General features: G+C 40.4%; 1 protein-coding gene across 1 annotated transcript in view; it reads right to left on the reverse strand.

Annotated features, from left to right (window-relative positions):
* Nucleotides 1–7372, reverse strand: part of PLXNB2 (plexin B2) — a 78709-nt gene extending 71337 nt beyond the window's left edge. The window contains exons 1-3 of the mRNA XM_086609721.1: nt 6269–7372; nt 4364–4546; nt 3379–3501 (exon numbers count right to left, since the gene is read on the reverse strand). Of these exons, the coding sequence (XP_086465847.1) occupies nt 3379–3501; nt 4364–4546; nt 6269–7366 (1404 nt within the window). The 5' untranslated portion in view covers nt 7367–7372. The remainder of the gene's footprint in view (nt 1–3378; nt 3502–4363; nt 4547–6268) is intronic.
* Between the last annotated feature and the right edge of the window lie 7457 nt (nt 7373–14829).

Here is a 14829-nt window from a genome sequence, read left to right on the forward strand (position 1 = left end):
CTCAAAAGGCTAACTTGATACTGGCTAGATCACTTTTTAAACAGAATATCCTCCTCTCCATATCACTAGCAAAGAGATGAAATCGTTTGGAAATGCAACCATCAGTGGCACTTTTAGCCAGAAGGCATTTCAGAAAGTCTGCAAGCGTGAGAGAGCCAGGGCGCTTCGGGTTACTGCCCTTCTACATGGATAACCCTTCACCATGCAATACATTTCAGAAAGAAAATGGAAATAATTACAACAGGAAGCAGCAGGGAAAAGAGCATCATCAGTTCTCATGTCTCAGTCCGCCAGTAAATATATGGCTTCTGGTTTTGATTTCCTTTGGTGCTGAGAATAAACAATTTTGTCTTTCTTTGGGGCACAGAAAAAGGAGCCAGCACAAAACTGTCCCTTTTAGTAATGCTGCTGGAATTACGCAAGTGGAGAACAGGACACACATCTTCCCATCGATGACTATGTCTTACTTTTAAAAAGTGCAACAAGTCTAGCAACAGTAACTCTGAGATGAAAGCTTTCCTTTTTTCTACCTTATCCTCTCATTTAAAACAACTGCAATTACAAAGCTGCTTGCAAAGTCTGAATTTGTCCTCCTCTTTCACATTTGCAGAGTTCAGATGGACTCAATTAAGGAAAATGTCAATATTGGGTAGTTTTCTTGCATTTATTAATACAGAGGTTTACCTTTTCAGCACTCTCTTCTGCCACAGCTTCTTACCTAACTAGAGCTGAGTTACTGGCACTCTGTTTCACTAACTGGTACCCATGAGTAATTTAATATCCAGTGAATGGCTTCTTTATGACAAAGTATTTATTTCATAATTCTGGCAGGCAGAAACAAGCCCTAGAGATTGCCGTCTCTGCAAGTTTTATGTAAACTTAATGGATTTAGAAAAAAAAAAGAAGCAGTTCCATTTACAACCAGCTTGAAAATTCAGAGAAACTAATTTTAGAGATTTTCTAATTGGCACTCTTAATCAAAGAGAGTGGTAAAAGCTAAAACAAGCAAATAAGCAAGTGATCATGGCAAGTGACTGCCACGGGTTCCTGGTTTCCTCACAATATGGTACATACCAGAAGGAATTTGGGATCCTACCAGTGATGATCACCTTTAATGAAGTAGCGTGAGCACGGCAGGAGTGGTACACTCCTTTCCAAATCCCCCAAGCAGCTGCAAGGGGTTTCTCCTGCTCTTTGCTTGAGCTCTGGGAGCAGAGCCGGGAGGAGGGGGCTGGCTTTTGAAAGCATTTGCTCCAAGCCACCCACTGCTATTGACACACCAGCAGAAGCTGGGAGAAGTGAAACAGGAAAGCAAGAGCTTATTTCTCACTATGGCTCTTAACCTCTGTATCGTTCTTCCCTGGATTTATCTCTATCTGATTTCTTTTTAAAGGCTGCTTCAAGTTATCACCCATCACAGTATCACTTTCACTTTGCTCAAGTGCTTATAGAGCCCAAGCAATTCATTTCCAAATGCTGAGGCAGGCTGCATCTGCCAGGTAGCTTAGCATTAAGCACGTCTATCAGCACAGCTAGCCTGCCTTTTATTGTTTACCTTATTTTAAATAACTCTAAACCATTTTAACTCCCAGGGCAGGGTTCTGATATCTCTATTCCCGCAACTCCCAGCTGCGCTTAACCCAGAAGTGCACGTTTCAGCATTTATTCTTCTCCCCTCACTTACGTGGCTTCATTTCTCCCAGCTCTGAAGGCCTCCATTCTCCTCCTGTCTATCTGTTTCTAAAAGTGGGTGGGACCACTCATTATAATTAACTCCTGGAGATGACAGTAATGTAATGCCATTACAGAGCTCATGACTTTAGTTATTCATATTTAAGCTGAACAGGTTTTGTAAAAGACAACTATTATTCGCATTATTCAGAAACTACAGTCTCTATGAGAGCTACTTGGAAAAGATTAAACTGAAATCCTTTCCTTGGCAGAAATTTGCCGCTTTCTAGATTTAAACATTTTGTAGAGATGCAATTATTTTTTTGCAAATTCTCTCTGAAAAATTTGCCTGTGGCCTTCCTAAATTGTATCAGTTCAAGAAGACTGTCACTGGAAAACTTCTTTTCCTTCAAGGTTGCTGCCACCCTAACGTTGCTCAGCAGCTCACGTCATAGCCTGGTGGGGACCTCGGAGCTTTTAAGCAATGTGCCAGCTTGTCAAACGTGCCAAGCTGTCTGGGCTTTTGTGGACAATGTTGAAGCTTGGAGTTCTGTTTCAAATCCAAACAGAAGCCAAATGAGAAGTATCAACTGCAAAAAAGAAGTACCCTCTCTCACAAACTGTCATATTATTAAATGCTTTATCAGTCACTTATCTGGCACTTTTTGCAATGTGGCTTTTAGCCTGAAAATATTCAGCTAGAATATAATATTCTTATAGCGGGAATTTATATTAATCCTTTTATAAAACAGAAAGAGAACATTCTTCCCACACCGTTTTCCCCAAATACTCTCCTTTCACAGCCCCTCTCATTCTCCCCATGTTACTGCTGCGAGCGCGTTTCCCACATCCCATTTAGTGTCACTGTCAGCGCTGCAGATGGTCACAGCCTGTCACCCACCCTGTCCCAGAGAGCTGCTGAACCACGTGTTTGAGACTGGCAGCTCCAGCCACCACAAAGAGAATTGTAAGAAGAGAGTTACAGCTGGAGGCGAAGGAAAAATCTGGCATTCCTCTTGTCTCCTACTTGCTTTTTTTCCCTTCCTTTCTTTACCAACCTCTATTGTGCCTCACCTGCCAGTAGAGAGAAGGGGAACCTAGAACAGACTGCCTGTGCCTTTCGTAGCAAAATCCGACCTTTCCTGCTGCACCCACTCAGTTCTAGTAGAAACTCAAATAAAAGCGTTTCCCAAAGTTGTAATTCTCTCCATCACTTCATAGATTTTGACAATAAGACCAACAAAGATTCCTGGCTGCTTTACAGATATGCAAATGCTATTATGTCAGCCACCAGCATCCAAAATCCTGGAGCACTCTTGAAAAGGACTGATGGCAGCTAGAGTATCCACTGGTACCTCACAGACACCACATCGAGGTCTAGGGCTGCCTGATCCAACAGTGTGCTGGTGCCAAACATCTCAGCTTAATCCTTCTCACAGACCCCATAAGAGAGCTTTAGAGGGGAGTTCACTTCCCATTCCCAATGGCTAAGCATGAAGGATATAACTGTCCTCCAAGTCAAAACAACTAAGTGATTACGTTCACCAGTTTGGACTTCAGAAAGGTCTTCATATACAAACACAGAGTGGGAGGAGCTCCACCGAATGGGGCAAGTTCCAGGAACAATTGAGAAATGTACAAATCTCAGGTAAAGTTGCAGAGGAAGTGAAAGCAGATCTGGCCCTTAACAGAAGTGGGACATGTTACCTTGTCTGTGGTCATCACATACAGATTTTCTTGGGTTTTGTCAAGGACCAGGTCATTCTTTATGGGTTTGTTTAGTTCAATAGTAAGAGAGCTGTACTCAGTTGCAGTGGATGACAGGAACACCTATTTCATGGAAGAAAGAAAAGGTGGTTAATGTTCCTTTATCCCCCCCAAATATCATAATGAAAATCCTGTGTTTGTTCAAGTTCAGGAATTTACACTAGGGAAAATATTTCAATTTGAAGAATATGGCATCAAAAGCATCAAGCAAAGCATGAAAGTCATGAAAAGAAATTGCTCACTGCTCACAATACCTAATATTTGTATCTGTTTTTGTAAATACTGATTTATTGTATCACTGCTAAATTAAAATTGTCAACTCAGAGCCTTTACACTTGAAAGTGTTCAAATTTGTTGTCTTCCCCTACGGTAACCAACAGTTTCAGCTTCAAATTTCAAACCACGTAGTAGCACATGGCCATCACTCCCCTTCAAACAAAAGAAGGTGTTTGGTGTTGCAGTCTTGACATTTTAATGCCACAAACATGTGAACCCTCGAGCCCTACACCACCCAGTCGGAACTTAGCAGAGCTCCAGCTTGGGCTTTGTATTGCCATCTCTATTCACTGAATGGCCAGAACGATTACAAAATGAAAAGTTGCTCTTAGACTGGTATGGGCATGAATAGAGATAAGGCTAGGGCAGCTGGTAGATTACCTAAGGCTGTTTATACAGGGCTCTCAGTAGGTATCTAATCCTTCGGGAAAAGTGTCATTCAGGCAATGCTAATTCAACCTGCGTATCCGATAGCTGAGGTACATCAGAAATAATGTGGTTCTTCTTTGAAATTAAAAATACCAAGCTCCAAGAGAATTTGCTCCTGTATGCAATCTTATAAATCCCATTTACTTTTAGAGTGGAAGTATGCTATCACTACGGTTCGCGACCTTTTAAACACATTTGTCTTTTAAGTCTGATTTGTTACCTTAAGAATTTTACCATCTGATGTTCCCAGAAAAGCCACGGTATGCCCGTTCTCCACAGCCACAGTGACGGCCGTGAGATTCATCTCTTCTTTTTGTAGTACCGGCTTCTCTATAACACCATTCTTACTTCCCAAAAGGTACGGCAAGTGTTCGGAGCCACAGGGGAAATTTTTGCTTGCATTCTAATAAGGAATAGCAATACAGAGCGATGTTAAACATTCAGATCACTAATTCCTAACTAAGAATGAAGTGCAAGCCTATTACCAGACAGCATAATACCCCTCAGACATAGAAAAGTAGGAGAGAAATAGATTGCCTGGCCATTTTCCTCCAGCCAACAGCAACGATCAGAAAGCAGCCTGCTAATTGCAAACTGCTTCAATGCTTTCACTTTCCAGGAGACATGGGGAGAGAAATTTTTTTGTTTCTGTTTCATTATAGCAGCACAGTTTATAAAGTAACCAGTTTGATTAATTAAAATGAACATGGCATATAGATTGCGTTGGTAAATTTTGTGTTGAAGACTGTTTTCTTTAATGCTGTTTTGTTTGTTGATTTGCAGCTATCCATAAAAAAGCAACCCACTAGCAACTGTCTTGTGTACTTCAACACATTCCCACTTCACTATGCTTTAATCCTGAGCTGCAGGGAGTGCCACCAGGAGGAAGTTCATTCGCACCTTTCCTCTCCTGCTATATTTGGTAATGAGATTGTCTTTCTGATCTGAAATCCACACCTCCATTTTGCTGGATGCCACAGCCACTCCACTTGTCACGTTTAGGATTTCTATGTTTGATGGTCACCTCAGATGCAGGGTACTGCAATGAGTAATGTTGTTTTTTGGAAGCAAGGAGTGTTCTTTTGGCTTCTTACCAGTGCTAGTGACCTACTAGGCAGGAGAGGGCTGTAGTTTCATGAGATGAACGATTCTGGGTCAATACCAACATAAAGTATTCCTACGTCTCATCTCTTCAGCTGTTCACTCCTACCCCTAGACTGTAGCATACCACTTCTCAAGCTGTGCTCAAACAGTTGCTTATGTAAGTGTGTAACTTGCTCAGGTTGGGGAATTAAGACATCCTCCTAAAAGCTGGCTGAGTTATTTTTAAGATGATTCAATTCCTCAAACCAGTTTAGGGTTGGCTGCAGTAACGAATGGCATACACAAGTAGGGCTTGGGAATAAGTTGAGTGGTATGAGCAAAACCATCATAAAGTCAACAGAAATGCTGAAAACTGCCTCTCGGAGGCACAGTCATAAATCAAAGAACAGTATCTGGAGGGGTGTAACAGTGCTCTCCAAAAACCTTATAGCCAAGGTAATTACAAGACATAAAAAGAAAAGGAAGATGGCCATCATGCTATGGAATTATTTTGAGCCAGAGCAATATACGAACACCACCCAAGTATAAGAAACATACATATTTCCAGTTATCTGGAAATTCAAATCCAAGTGAGAAACAACACTGAACTCCAGATATAACCTACAAGATTCTTAATATCATTTAAAAAAATTACAAATATGTTGGCTGAGACCAGAATTGTCTATAGTGATTATCCGGAAGCTGATCACAGGCATAACAAATCACTGCATTTGACTCAGTAATTTCCATATGAGGAGGAACTCTTTAAAAGAAATGCATTTATGAAACCAATATTCATCTTTCAGAAGACATCAAATCTTTTCTAAAAGACTCAAAATTATGACTATCTTGCCACTTATTGTTTGTCCTGTTCTGCAACGCCCCCAACCACATTCCATTTCTATAGTGAATCCAGCTATTGAGTTTTCAGACATCGAATGTCACTACAGTTTAGCTCAAAGCCACCCAAAACCATGCAGTTGTATATTTTCCACTAATTCTAACATAGATCCTGAAACATTAGTTTTAGAATGGATATTACCAGTCCATGTAATGCACACGGGTTTTCTGCTGCAAAAAGTTTGTAAAATGAGCTGGTATTCTTTTTAGTGTAGCAATCGTTCCTGTTTTTTTCCATCTTTTCATTGATGTGCCGCAAGGAAAACACACACATGGCAGATTTTAGAGAGCCATCATCTTTGTTCACTTTGCTGAAGAGTGCAAGAAGAACTTTGTCATCTGAGAGAGAATCTGTAGTTTGTCTCTGCTGAGCCATGCTCTCGGCCAGCTCTTCTCCTGGGGTAGTGACATAAGCAGAATGACAGTGGTCATAAGCACCATCATCATCTTTGCAACCCAAGTCCATTTCGAAGTAGGAATAATAATGGGCATCATCTTTGCACAGACGTGCAATCAGTGTGCGGTTATTGACGGGCTGTTTCTCTTGCTGATTAAAAATAAAATAAACATAATTTTTATCCTCAAAGACCGCCACAAATTGTTGTGTGCTTGATGAGTGATAAGCTGACTTAACAGCTGCCGAGTCTGTATACATTTCAAAAATGTCTTTTCCATCCCTTTCGTAGAGCTGCCGAGTGCTGATTATTATCCCATTATCATTTGGTCCATTCCCTTTCCCAACAAACAGCACTCGGTCGTTGTTCAAGGAAGTGATCAATCCCACGGTTGATACATTCTCGTCGTTGCTTGCCACAAAGGACTTTTCTCCACTACTGTCTACATAATACTTCTCATTGCTAATGTCTTCTAGATCTCTGATGGCACAGATTCCCTTAAAAAGGCTTCCACACACCACGATTGTTTTATCCGCCTTGTTCAGCAACAGTAATTTGTTATAATTGTCAGTCAGTACTGCCTCTTTACATTGATTTTCATCAATGGGAGGTGTGCACTTTTTGTTGTCCTTTCTTGGACCTGTTTCTACAGACCTTATTACATCCAGGTTTTCTGTAAGCTGATATAGAGCATTTACCACTCCCAGATAGATTATCCCAGTGTCATTATCCACTGTTAGATGATTTAGCTCTGTAGCACTCTGAAAAAATTTCAGTTCCTCATTTCTGGATAAGGTGATGCAAAAACAGCTCAAAATGCTCAGTGTCCAGATCCATAAAGCCATTTCTATGTAATACCTAAAAACGAAAAGAAAAGAAGAACATGAAACATATTGAAGAATAAAATTTACGCAAAATTCAGCAACATTAAATCATTCTTTCATTATTTCAGACACAAATACACTTGTCCTTATGCACGTTTAGACATCATGAAGATTATGGAAAGCCTCAAATCCTGTTAATTGCCTAGCAATTTAATATGTCGGGGAAGGATTGAACAAGGTCATGTGTCTAATTGATTATCATCTAACCAATTAGATAATCAATCCTGTGCTAAAGCACAATGAGAACAACAAACAATTTGAAACAACACAGAGTGCCATGAAGTGGTAGTGCTTCTCCAGCCGACTTCATATTGTGTGAATTATTTACTGTTGAGATTTCAAAAATAACATGGAGGATCCCAGTGTTTTGGGTGGCTCCTTCTTAATAGAGAGAATTTACATAAAAGTGTTTGAGACATTTGGTGTTACAGGACTTTCCCCAGAAAGTAAAAAACCTTCCATTGACTACAAGTAAGTCTAGATCTGGCTGCTGATGTTCTTCGAGAAGGCATAAATTAATCCTTCATCAATGTAAAGCTGAAAGACAGTAGAGTCCTTAATATGCCACATTCTTTGACTGCTGGTACACATTACAGCCTGAACTTGTAAGAAGGTGTCTAATTTTAACCTGAAGAGTTAAACGAGGAGGCACGTCCCCACTGGCTTCCTAAGCACAAACATTTTTTCAATGTTTTCTGCAAATGTTTAGTTCTGAGAGCAGAAAACAGAAGGCGGCATGCTTGGAGACACTGATGTTTGGAGGAAAAGATAAATACTGTTTGGAGGAAGTACTGAAAACCAAATACGATCCACAGCATTTTCATTTTCAAAGTTAGCCATATGATTCCATATTCTGATGAGGAAAGAACCTGTAAACTTACAGGGAATCTTGATTAAATCTAAAAATATCTGAAACTGTGAATAGAAAGGAAAAAAATAAAAACTCAGAAAAGAGAAACATTTAACAAAGTTATCTAACAGGCGAAAGCCTTGCCGGAAGAGAAAAATAGCATGAAATGCCAAAATGAGGGACTGAAAAAATGAAAGAAGAATGATAAAAATAATAACAAAGGAACCATGCTCCTGTGTCAGCTATAACTTCTGTTTTGACAGCAGCAACAGACTCTGGTGGGATGTGAAAGAAAATTACCTGAATCATCATTAATACTGGATAACTAGGGTTAAATGTCAACAAGCGGGCTGCAAAAGTTTGAGTGGGGAGGGAAGGACTCTTGTGAGTGCAAGCCATCTGCCAGCTCCCCAAACCACCCCGGCATTGCCAACAATGCAGAAAGACAGCTCCTGCCCTCCAGCATCGACTGCCTTTTGCTCCTCTATGGAGAAAACGTGCCTTTAACGGTGAGAACAACTTTTCTAAAAGCAGAGCGATTCTTAACTTCTAAAAAACCAAAAGCCTACTAAATGTAACTCAGGATAACAATGCAGACAAAATAAAAGGCTAACTTCAATCTTGTTTTGCTCAAGCTCTTATCATGTACCAAACTGAGTAGCTAACTGTAAAATGAGGTCAAAGAAGAGACAGTACATTACCGACAGCAAAAGTCTGACTTCTAATGATAGGTTGACCTCATATGACAGTGACTAAGAAAAGGCTAAGAATTATAACCCATTCTTCAGACACATGGACTCCAGCACATGCCTTGCAACGTAATGAAGCGTTGGACCTCTCTACAACAACCTTAGACCTGCTCTGAGGAACCCAGAAGAATTCTTATATTATTTGTCAGAAACTCCTCTTTTCTTCCTGCTCCCAAGGACCTCAATTTTCCAAACAAGCTTTGATCCCAGCTTACATCTCCGCGGCTAAATGGTATGTCATAATGCATGTCGTCTAGTTTCAAGTATTTTCCCTTACAGTTATCTGCAATGAAATAAAAAAACGGCTTGACATACTACTGCAGTGCTGTTTCATAAAAGTTTTATCATTCTACTATCTACTATCAGCACAAGGATCAAACGCTGAAGAATTCAGATCCATTTGTTCCTGTTTTTCCCACAAGGTAATTATTGTCAGATTATTATCGTCTCTGCTCTCAGTCAAAAAAAAGCCATAAATAGCTCTACTTATAAAATATGACTCAAATTGATGGAAAGTAATTTATTGTACCTTAATTTGTGCACTCGATTCACCTCCATGTCCATTTAGCTCAGTGAATTAAAAAAATGTTTTGTTCATTTGTGGCACCCAGCTTAAAGACACAGAGGCTGCACTTGCAGTACACCTGCCTTCATCCCACAGACAGAACAAAGAGACTTGCTGGTTCATGCCAGAGCCAGGATTTAAGCAAAAGTACATTTTGCACCTCTAAACCAGACTCTTACAGGAGTAATTCATCTCTTTGTACACAATTGGGTAATGCTCCCTCCCTACTACTTGCTGTCTTGTTTACTTATCAATTTTTCAACTTCAACTATTCAGAATTATATTCATTCTCCATTAATTCTGCCTCTTTTTTTTTTGGTATTTACTCTCTGCCACTCCGGTCTCATGTCAAACACCATCATATTATCTCAGACCTCCATGCAGGGTAACAGTTCTTTGTTCTCTGTAGCTATTGGTTTCATTTCCCCCTCCTTCCCCTCTCAAAGCAAACAGTAAACAAAAATTAAACATGCTGCAGAAAAGATCCAGAACTAAATTCCCATGCAATTCTCAAATACCAGGCTTAAGGAAAGAAAAAAGCAAACAAAATGAAATGAGATGCACTGCAACCACAGCTCATTGTCACCTGATCTTAACTTAATCAGGAAGTAGCAGCTGGAGGAATCCTGCTATGGCCAGCTGATGTGGTAGGACCTACAGGGCTGCTATCAACACAGATGCTCTGCTGAGTCAGGTGCTATGGAAATGTATCATGGAGCAGTTTCCTGCTGTGAAAAACTTCTGTTTTAAATTAATAACTCATGGAAACACAAGAGAAAATGAGTAAGAAGTCCAGGTTGGAAGATGGAATCTGAGATATTCAGCATGGCAAATGTATTTCCAATGGCTTAATCACATACTTTAATTACACATGGGCCTGTGCGGCTTACTCAAAGTCATACCCTGGTCCTGAGAGCTGTCATACACCCTCTGACCTCAGTTTGCACTTGGTTTTAAACCCTTGGTAGACTCAGGATAAAAGAAGCTCAACAGAGCAACTGACCATATAATTTTTTTCTCTCTCTGAAAGTCTTGTCTCCATCCTGCCTCTCACTCTCTGTCCCCTGTGATATCACTAGATATCTTTATCGCTCTCTCATCAAGATTACCTGAACTGTGAAGTAATTTTCTCTTTGAATTCCTCCCTTTTTCATCATTGTCTTCCCTATCCCTTCCTCCATCTCAAAACATACTCCTCTTACGATTCATATACCGTACAGAAAACTGAACACGATTTCAATGAGTATCCTAGAAGGACGGCAGTAACAACAAGCACACACTCAAAGCAGAAAAAGATTATTATAAAAAGGTGCATGTTAGTTAAAAAGAAAGTATGGATAACATACAGGCCCTCCTCAGTCACTCAGAGACTCAACAGGTGACAAGGAAAGTGGGATGGCAGCAACTCAGCACTTCAAAAGAAACCCACTGAAAAGAAGCGTCTTGCCGCTTTCTAGAAATATAAAACTCTAAGTTATGTGCAGGAAACGCAGAGCACCCAGGAGAACACTTCATACAGGGAAACTGCCAGAAAGTGACAGTGTTGGAATGACACAGCTACCAGCACTCTGCCCCACTGCTAGATCAATTTTAATTTAAGTACCCATAACTTTACATCTTTCTATTCGAGTAAGGCCAATAACCTTAAGTAACAGTCAATTCTTCAAAAGGCACGCAGGAAAAAAAGAGCATCTATAATCTACAAAGTGAGTTTCAAATTGACTTCACACTACTATAAATATCCTTAAGAATTAGCACTAGCAACATGCTGATGTGAACGTGGCAGGTGTTTTCCTCCTTCACTGCACAATCTGCTGCTGTACCTGTATAGGGGAATCTTCAACTTTTCAGCCATCCCCAGCTGCTTTCTTTAGCCTTCAGTGTAACTTTAGCTTTATGTTACTTAATTTCTCACATTAATTTCAGCTGACGTGAAAGAATATTGAATTTTGCCTGAAACTGGAATAACTGAGAACTGAAATAAGTGTTATTGCCAAAAATGATGGACAAGAAAGTCTTCAGCAAAGGAATAATCTCACCAGTTCAGCTTCTGTGGCATTTTTGCAGAGTTGTTCTTCACTAACTATATATATACATATATATATATAATTAAACTCTGTTACCTTGTCTCATCTAGACAAAGTTTTGTTACTTGAAATTCTGGGTCTAGAGACAAAAGCTTCTGCCAAGAGAGGCAGATACTGATATGCTTTAACAGCAAGTGATGCAGAGAACTGTAGTTCACCCTGCAAACTCCCCTAACCAGGGAGACCTCAAAAGATCAAAAAGACCCTAAAACTGGCAAAAAATTAGTAGAGAGACTCAAAAATTGCAACACAAAAAAGGTAAAAATCTAAAGAACACACCCAAATGGCACAGATATTTGGGGAAAGTGGAACAAAAAGAAATTTCTCATCTTTCTCATTTTGAGTAACTTTGCTTTCAGTTTCTGATAGGTTTTCCACAAGTCAAAAAGAACTCAGCTTTCATTTTTAACTTCAAAGGAATTCAGAATAGCAACTGAAGAACGCGAGTAAGGCAAGGGACAAGCAGATTTTCAGTTTGGATTTCAAAGCTTCTACTTCTGTGAGAACTGTAGGTAACATGAGCACAGTCCTCCCCAGCTCCAATTTTTATTACTATTTCTTAAAACCAGTGAATGATGCAGATCATTGGTTCAGAGAAGGAATCACCCAGAAAAACACTGCAGGATTCCAACTGATTGCCTAAGAGCGCGGCAACATGCTGGAAAGGCTTTGGAGAGAGAAGAACGACTTATTTTGTAGACTATGGCATAAGTCCAAAACTGGTTTAGTAGGACCACTGAGAACAGTGATCATTGTGACGGGTGTCCACCCCTTTATCTGTGATGGTTTGCTGCTAGCAGGTGGGACCTGTGGGTTAGGGAGCTGTCAAGAGTTCGGTTCACGAAGACTGAAAGACCAATATCCATTTCATTACAAGTTGTGATAGCCTGTACTGCTTAAACATAAAAGGAGTCATTTTCCTTCTCTTTCACTGCTCTTCAAAACACAATTTTGAATTGATGCTCAATTTTCTGAATTGATACAGGGCATCCTCGTATGGGACAAACCACCGCATCTGGTCAAATTGCTGGAAAAGTGGCAAAAAATGGACAAATTATGTAGATTCTACTCCTAACGTGGAAGACATTTTTTTTTTTTACTTTCACAAAGGTAAATTCTCAATTGTTTTTCTTAAATATTTTGAATAATTTTCAGTAATATAAGGTTTCTTTTTTTAACATGTGTAACAGTTATATTGATATAGATCTTCTTTTACAAGGACTGGTTGGAAATAACAGATTTGCCAAGGCAATAATGAATGTTAGGCCCTCAGTCCCTGCGCATTCTGCAGGCATTTTTCTGCAATCCCTGGGTAAACGCAAATGGAAGACACGTGGAATCACAAACTCAGGTTTCATCTGACAAGAATGAGCTGTACTACGGGGCCCAAAGAGGACTAAGCCTATCACTCACGCTCGCTGCATCAGCAGAGGCCAGCGGTGGCTGGGAGAGGAGAAGAGAGCGTACACAGGACAGTTCCCCTGAGAAAGGGGCATGGGGAAGAAGATTCCTGCATCACTCTGGAGACTCTCATCTTTCAGAAGATCTGAGGTATCAGCAGTGGCTCTTGCAAAAAGAGCTCAGATAACTCACTCCCTGAAAGAGTCCATTAACTCGAGCAGATACTGAGGCATCCCACAGCCTGGCTAGCTAGGAGCTCAAGGGCAAAGGGACAGGTTTGAAAGGAGTAACCAACGTGGCACGCACAAGGCCACCCAAATAGTATTTAAGGACTTTGCTTGAGATTTACCTACAAGGTCATCCCCATCAAGCTTCCCACAAAGGTAGAAGACGAGTTTTGAGAACCTGTACCACCAGTCATGTTACCAAAAATCTCCCAACCCCTCACCTTCCTTGTGCCTCCCAAACTCCAAGTGGAGAAGGAGGGGATGAAACAGGGGGATCTCATCCCCCTCCGGTATCTCTCGCAACTACAGTATAACAGTCATGCCACATACAAATGGGCCAGGAACCCACATAGAATTGTTTTTCTGACCTAACATGGAAATGGTTTCTCCAGGCACTGCAATGGAATTAACAGCTGTGGAGCACAACTGCTTTCCACGGTAGGTCCTGTATCTACCAGCATCCCAGCGTGTCCCCACCAAGGACTCTCACAGACATGGTACAAAATTCGCAGGGTTGAATCAGAAGTTTAAGTAGGCAAATAGCTAGCAAATTCAGAGTTCGCATTAATAATTACGTCATTAGCTTCAAGTTAAATTAATAACGCTGTTAGTAGTCTGAATCAGAACCTTTCATCTGTGCACACATGAACTCAAAAGTATTTAATATTCTGATCTAGATCCAAATTCTGAGCAAGAGGGAGCAACGTGAGTCTTAATTTTTCAACTAGGAGTCGCTCAAAAGAGCATTAACAACAGGTAATAAGACTCAGAAAATGCACGCTTACGTATTTTGCAATCCCACTCCAGAATTTGCAATAATGTGCTGTCTCTGCAACATCAGCAGGCAAACAAAAAAGAAGAGCAGTGCTTTGCAGATTTATATGAACTCTTAGAAGCAGAGCTGTGCTACACAAAGCTGAACTCTAATGAATTCCCTGGTTTATTACAGCCAGACCTGGCAGCGTTTTGATTTTGAAAATCTTTTATACCATGGACTCTGTCACAGTCCAAGGGTTGGTTTTTTTGCTGCTCTTAGGAATGAAAACAAAAATTGTCGAAGTGAAAGTATCTTCAAGAGTTCACAGTGCCAAGTTACTTAAAAAAAAGTCGACAAAAATAGCTGCTGTGGAAAGACATCATTCCACAGCATTAGCTACCAGCAATTATGGAGTATAATTGTGTCTGAGACTCAGGTAGCTTAAGCCAGAAACGTCTCTTCAAATACTCATTTTTATTACCGTATTTTTTATGATGAAGACAAGCAGTCATACTATCGTTTCAAGTAAGAAGGCTGCATATACACAGTCCAGCCCCACTGATGCGGGCAGGAGCACAGGGAAAGGAAGCTCAGCATGAGCAGATCTGTGATCCTTATATATTCACAGACACGTTTGTATGAGTCCTGGACCACGCCTCCCTTTCTGTTTGAGCTTCTACATTCATCCCTCCAACTTTTTTGTGTGCTCTCAGTAGAAACGAAGCACCCATTTTAGTGAGGCCTCACTTTCTCAGTGTTACAAAGATGTAGTTGATCAGCAAGAAGAG

The sequence above is a fragment of the Tauraco erythrolophus genome, chromosome 4 (assembly GCF_009769465.1).
Source record: "Tauraco erythrolophus isolate bTauEry1 chromosome 4, bTauEry1.pri, whole genome shotgun sequence".
In the NCBI taxonomy this organism is placed as follows: domain Eukaryota; kingdom Metazoa; phylum Chordata; class Aves; order Musophagiformes; family Musophagidae; genus Tauraco; species Tauraco erythrolophus.